This window comes from Benincasa hispida, chromosome 7, assembly GCF_009727055.1.
Source record: "Benincasa hispida cultivar B227 chromosome 7, ASM972705v1, whole genome shotgun sequence".
Taxonomy (NCBI): Eukaryota; Viridiplantae; Streptophyta; class Magnoliopsida; order Cucurbitales; family Cucurbitaceae; genus Benincasa; species Benincasa hispida.
The window spans coordinates 17,409,234-17,415,899 of NC_052355.1; the positions used below are offsets into that span (position 1 = coordinate 17,409,234).

General features: G+C 37.2%; 1 protein-coding gene across 4 annotated transcripts; it reads right to left on the reverse strand.

The window, feature by feature from the left end:
* Positions 1-350: 350 nt before the first annotated feature.
* LOC120081531 lies at positions 351-6,212 on the reverse strand. 4 transcript variants are annotated; one of them, XM_039036492.1, is made up of 8 exons: positions 5,785-6,212; positions 5,132-5,577; positions 4,485-4,667; positions 3,418-3,525; positions 3,100-3,303; positions 2,720-3,020; positions 1,153-2,611; positions 351-1,049 (listed from the first exon to the last, which is right to left on the reverse strand). In XM_039036492.1, exons 1-8 carry the CDS (start codon positions 5,858-5,860, stop codon positions 491-493), a joined length of 3,336 nt encoding a protein of 1,111 aa, XP_038892420.1. In that variant the 5' UTR covers positions 5,861-6,212; the 3' UTR covers positions 351-490. The 4 variants fall into 4 exon arrangements, with proteins under 4 accessions (XP_038892420.1, XP_038892419.1, XP_038892421.1 ...); XM_039036491.1 differs by having other exon boundaries at positions 1,153-3,020; XM_039036493.1 differs by having other exon boundaries at positions 1,153-3,020; positions 5,132-5,631; positions 5,785-6,211.
* Positions 6,213-6,666: the final 454 nt, after the last annotated feature.

Consider the following 6,666-nt stretch of genomic DNA (forward strand, 5'->3'; position numbering starts at 1 on the left):
TAACATCCATTTTGTAAAACCAACATTTGAAAAAATCCATAAACTTTAAAAATTAATGTATGTATAATTTTCAAAAATAATCATAATGATCGGTCTAAATTGGTTGACTTGAGAAAATCTAAGAGTTTGATTGATTCAAATTACAAATTTCACTCAATATTGGTCGAACCAAATTTGGAGGACGCTGCAAATTGGCACCCTTCGGAAAATTTAGGGTTTAGATTAATATAATTATTAGTTCAAGGTTTTAATTGATCCGACCCCAAAAGTTCCAAAGATATAAATTGATGTTTGTCCATATATATATACATATATATGGATATACATATTCACACAAATACATACATATAGACATACAAATCTCCTCCCATGACCTGTTTATTCAAGAAACTACTGTAAATCACATATTTCTCCATAAAACAATTCAGCAGCAGTAAGCTTCATTATTTGATGGCTACTAAATCAAATAAAGTGAAAGCCAAATGAAAAATCATCCAGCTGATGGAAGTTGATGGATAGTAAACAATGGTCCAGAATTCAAAGGGAGGAGGTTCCAAAAACACCCCTTATTATCAACACAACAGCTATACCATTTGATTCTATAACAACCTACAGGAAAATAAGATACATCAAGCAAGCAATTTGAGAATCCTTGCCCTTTCTCATCTGGCTCGAAATGCACAAACGCTTCGACTACCCTCTCTGTTTTGCAAACATTCGAAGTTCTGCACTTGCCAATGTAGGTCTCGTTTTTGCTCGACTCGGTCATGTAATGCAACAGTTTGTTGTGCATTTCTACAATGTCGTCGTTTTCCCAAGCTTCATATACCTGATGTTTTTGCATGTTCTTACCATTGTGCTTGAGTTCCTGGAAGGACAAATCACAATACAAAATGCAGTACATCTTGGTGATTTGAACTGACATGTTTGAGGCAATGTTTTTGAGTTGAAGACAAAGATTCAACGATAGATGGAAGCCGGATGGGATAGATATTTCATCCAGTTTACGAGCATTGGTAGTGGCAAATAGTTGAGACCCAATGCAAGGCCTGAAATTTGAAGTCAATTACTGAATTTCGGTTGACATAATTGAATTAAAATAAGTACTCAACTGCTAGCCTACGAGGTAAAAGAAAATGCCAGCAAGTATACCTTACACAAAAGAAGCACTTGGGCACTCGAAATGGAATGCTTATCCACTGTGTAAGAATATTTGATAAAAAATGCACACCATCCTCGATAACCTGGAGAAATGTCCCCTCATCCACTCTGTTTGACTTGCTTTGCAAACGGATGAACTCAGAAACAGCATACCTACAGAGAGTCAAGATACCTCTTACTTCGTACCCCACATCTAATATTTTGCCTCTTGAAACCAAATGCAAGCAGTTATTCGGTCCAGTGATTTCGAAAAGCTGTGCAAGCATTCTACTTGTTTCATCATCTACCAACCACAGCCTGCCAATCAGATTTTGAATGAGAATTGCATGTGATTTAGTTCTAAAATCATCCACATTTTCAGTCATTAGAGTTGTAGCCAAGTTTGGAACATGAAAGGCAAAACCAGTACAAAAGGCCAACAGAGAGCAATTCAGTGCAAGCGCTGAAATAATGTTCGAACTCTTGGTGTCCATTCCAATAAAAGTTGTTCCAATGAGATCAAATTCATGGGACAGCCTCTCTAACGTTAAAGATAATTTACTAAATTTGTTCACCGTTTGATGGATGGCAGCGGTATCGTTTATCCCAAGCTTACCATAGTCAGTACTAATACAATATGAAATGTTTGGCAACAGCTTCAGTATGCTCCCCACAGTTCCTAAAACCTTAGCCCTTAACGATAAAAACCATCTCTGGAAACAAAATGCTTGAACCGGAGGAACAGCAGAAGCTTTTAAGGCCTCACCTGAAGAGCAAAGACACTGGTAGGCCTCCAAAAGTTTGTCAGAATAAATACTCCCAGCATGATGTTGGTTTATTTGTTCTTCAATGGAAAACATGTTTAGAATCATTTCCTTCTCTAACCAGATTGCCAAGCCAGAACCATATTGTGGTAACAGTAGTAACTGGATTTTTCTCTCCGCAAGAGCAAACTGAAACAAAGATTTCAACCAGTAATGGAAGACATCAGACCGAACCTTTGAAATTAAATGGCCAAAAATCAAGGTAGCAGCAAACCATGATCCATGACATGCTGCATGTCTCCCAGCCTTGTAAGCGGGCCATTCATCCCCATTTTTTAGCAACTTCTTAGCACACTCAAGTGTAAAAATCTCTTTTTCAGTCAAATCTTCACAAAAAGTGAAACATGGAAACCCATCATTGTTGCAAGTCCTAAAATCCTCAGGTATCCTACAACTCAAAATGAATTTACAGTTCAATAGCAAGGAATAGATTATGCAAGTATGGCTACTGAACAAACAGCTTTTGCATACATTGTTGACCAATAGTTTCACCTTGTCAAATATTTCGGACGTGATAGAGACAACTGAACCTAGATGCCCTATGGAGATTGCCACAAATCCATATAAAATGAATGCAAATCTGAAGCTGATGCCATTTTTCTTGTCTCCTTCAAAGTACTCGTCTCTTTGCTGACTATCAAAGACATCTTTATGCATATTCATAAGTAATTCAGCAATTAAACATATTTTCTCCAAAAGAACTATCCACAGATCTGAATGTTCACTAACAATGAGCAGGAGAAGGTTTAGCAAACCTTTAATTTCTTGAAACACTTCAGAATTTGACCGAGTAAGATCTACTGAAATCTTTCCTAATGATGCAATTTGATCCATGATTAGAGAAATAACCTGTGATGGCAACAAAGAGAATGAACAAACTCCTGATTCTACTTCCATTTTTCCAGAAAGCTGTAATGATAAATCCACCAATAAATGAACAGCAAGGAGGTACTTTAACTTCTCTGGAGACCGGGCTGCATTCTCAACAGCTTTAACCAGTTTAGAGTATTCGTTTGCATCCAAAAATGAGGGGTTTGGCCGCACATAGAAAAGAATCTGCAACTTATCCATCGTGATTCAACATATTTCAAGATCAATTTAAACACTAATTCATCCATATAAGCTCAGGAATGACCTTTCGCAACAGTCGGAGAGCATCACAATGTGAAGAAGTTGGAAGCATGTGTTCATCTAGTGCATCAACTAAACTTCTGACCACAGATTCCATATTAGTAAACTGGCATGCTCCTTTCATGAAAATAAAACACAGACATCTCAAAGATGTTTCTTGAACACGCACAGACTTTTTGTGGCTAAGAATCGAGCAAAGCAATTGCACCTGCGTTGAGACATCAGAAACATGTAATGATATTTATTGCTATTAAGATCAAGAAGAAAATCCTACAATATGTCCAAAACCAAGCAGCAAGCACCATCTAAATAGAATAGTTACCTGCTCAGAACTAATAAATATTGACTTGGACGCCAGTTTGGATAGTGAAAATAACATTGCAACCAAAAAATCTTCTTCACTAGAGTCAGAGGCAAGCTCAAGTCCAGCCTATAAAAATTAGAAGTTAAAAACCTTGTCAGGGAATATAGTTTTGAACTGAAAGAAATCATAATCAGCACAGTAATATTTTTTTGCATGCAGATTTCTTGACAAAAACTATCTACTTTTCTTTCTTTCATTCATTTTAAAAAATAAGAAACAACAAATATATTCCCCAAAAACAAAGAACAGCCCGAGTGCCAGGTAGAGGCGCCCCCCCCCCCCCATGATGGCCTTCCAATTATTTTATAATCATGAAGAGGCCATAATTACCAAATAATCAAGTTGAAGTTCAAAGATATATGAGCATTGACACTAGAAAAGTAATTCTGAAAATCAATAATGATACAGTCTACTGTCCAGTCCATTAATATATCGGATTAATCATTAAAACTTTCTCTAATATTGGATTTATCATTAAAACTTTCTCCGTTGATGAAGTGGAGATCCAATCTGAAGTGCATTTGAGTGGCAAAGTTAGTATCCATATGCTTTAAGGAAGGCTGTTGAACTGGTTGTCCCACTTCTTTTTTCCTTTCTTTTTTCTTTTTGAGATCAACAATTGCAGGGTGGGGATGAGACAATCAACTTTTGGATAGTAATTAGTGTTTTATCCATAGAGCTAAGCTCAAATTGACTTGTAAGATCAGATATTGTCATTTGTATAAACAAACTGTCAAGTTCTCAACCAACTCAAACACCCCTTGAGAGCATCAACTTGCACATTAATTTAATGCATATACAAGTCAGAAATGTTTAAAAACACTTCAAAGTTGAAACAAGCTTACATCATTGACCAAAGCCAACTTTACACACCTTCAACTTCAATATTGCATGGCATTACAAAACAATAAGGCATGCCACTTTTTTCAAGGCCAAGTTAAGACTGAATGATCAATTTTATCATCTCAGAAACTATGCACTTGATTTGAATTCAAAATAAAAAATAAAAAAAAGACGAGCATAACCTTGTAAGCCATTTTGGCGATGGAATGTGAGCATCCCAATTTTGCAAACACTCGTGCTCCAGCCATTCGGATGGCCATGGATGTAGTAGAAGTCATTATATTAACCAATATCACTAAGAAGACTTGTGCAAAGTCATCTGCTAACTGACTAATGCATGCTGCGGCAAATATAGATGCTTTTACCTGTAAAAGAGGATATTCATAGTTTAAAATATGCTCAAACTTTGTGGAGGCATGGCAGATTTATTAAGAAAATCATGCAATTATAGTGTAAAGGACGGAAGAGGAGTCTCCTCTTAAACATGAATGTCCAGCATACAAAAAACTGGGTCTGGCTTTACATAAACTTCGTTAAATTTCCCAATAATCCACTAATACAAGACACAATAAATCAGTGCTAAACCTTAGGTAAACGGAATTATTAAAAACAGTATAAGATTTGGTAGGTAAGGTAACTGCCTTTTCCTAAAATTCTTCTAGCTTCGAGGGCATATGATACGGAACCCTTATTAAGAAAGAAGAAGAATGACAGTATTTCTTAAACATTCTTTCATCAACCCTATTGGACAACAAAAACTAAAATTGTAACAAAAAGATTAAATCCTTAGGAAAAAGAAAAAAAAGAAAAATGTATATGGCAATCTTACCTCCGAAAGATGAGAAGAATACATACTAGAAAATATCAGATATCTTATCTGGGCACTGTCTTTTGCAAAATGTGCCCAACATCCTAATAGAATCAAAGCTAGAGCTCTAGCCTCAGGATCTCCTCCATTAAGAACAACCTTGACTCGACTAAGTAATTCATGGTGGTTTTGTATCCTCGCCTTTGAAAGAATCCCTTGGTATTGTTTACTTCTTGCACTGTCACGGCTATAAAGCTCAGATAAGAATACCCTAACAACTGCAAGTCTAATATACTTGTCATCAAACTTAAAGGCATCAGCAAGCCGTAGGAGAATAGTGTTGGAAAATAGCCTATCCTCCCAAGTAACAAGGTCAAACATATTATATACTGCTACATTGGGTTCTGGCTCTCTACTCCATTGCTGAAGTCGAGAGCCAATCTGAAGAATAGCTTCAACAGCCTGACCTGAATATACCGGAAATTGAAAGTATTATTGCTCATCAATACAGAGTGCTATTGCTGTGCCAAACAGACATCAATGTTGTTTTTAGTTCAATAGCCGATAAGGAATCAAGTGACAAGCAACTTTTCTTCTCTCTTACTCTATTTTAGAACTAAACTGGGCAATTTTCGTTTGAAACTAAAGAACAGAGATAAGTCAGATTGACGAACCTGGTTTCTTGGAACGGAGAGCCTTCTCCAGCTCAATACTCCATTCCATGGCACAAGCTGCAGAATTTCTTTCCATATTTGAAGAAAATATCAAAAATGATAGCTAGTCACAGACACACATAAACTCAGAAACCATAGAACCCCTTTACAAAACCATCACCAAATAGTCCCTCCCGTTGAAGTCGGCACCCAAATTTTCAAACCCAATGGGTGCGTTTGGATTAACTGAGCAGAAATCCTCTGGGGTTGGAGGGTAAACGGAGTAGGGATTTTGAATCAATGTAGTATAGAAGTATATTCTTTGGTTTCTTCTGTACAGCTAAACGTTTGGGAATCAAGAGAGACGGACAGGAAAGTTGAGTAGGACAAGAGCTTGGGAGTGTTTGAGCGCTTGAGGTAGGGTTTTTGAGCGGGTTCGCAGTGGCGGGGAAGTGAGGTTAATTTAATTGGGACCCTCCTGAACCCGGTTTAGACCGTCAGTCGAACCGGATTAAAATACAATACAATTCTACGACGTTGTTCTTTGTGAGTTCGTGTAAGGCGATTCGTAATGAAGAGCTGGACTAGAATCGTTAGGGTTGGCAAAATTCCCACAATACAATTCTATGACGTTGTTCTTTGTGAGTTCGTGTAAGGTGATTCGTAATGAAGAGCTAGGACTAGAATCGATTAGGGTTGGCAAAATTCCTCGCGGGGCCTGCCCTGATTGGGGCGGGAATCCCGGTTTGACCAGGGATGGGGTCAAATCGGAGAATTTTTTCGGGTCTCCGTCCCCCATCCGACTCTGACTCTGACCCGATTAATCCCCACCCCGATTTTATATAGTTATATTATTTTAATATTTTATGAATATATTTATAATATATAAAATAACTTATTTAA

What these genes read in the sequence shown, in the direction of transcription:
- LOC120081531 (XM_039036491.1), bottom strand. Translation starts at nt 5,860, where the DNA reads ATGGAAAGAAATTCTGCAGCTTGTGCCATGGAATGGAGTATTGAGCTG. An exon ending in TATTTATTAGTTCTGAGCAG is followed by an intron (nt 3,304 to 3,417) that starts GTAACTATTCTA and finishes GTCTCAACGCAG; the next exon opens with GTGCAATTGCTTTGCTCGAT. An exon ending in AAGTGCTTCTTTTGTGTAAG is followed by an intron (nt 1,050 to 1,152) that starts GTATACTTGCTG and finishes TTCAAATTTCAG; the next exon opens with GCCTTGCATTGGGTCTCAAC.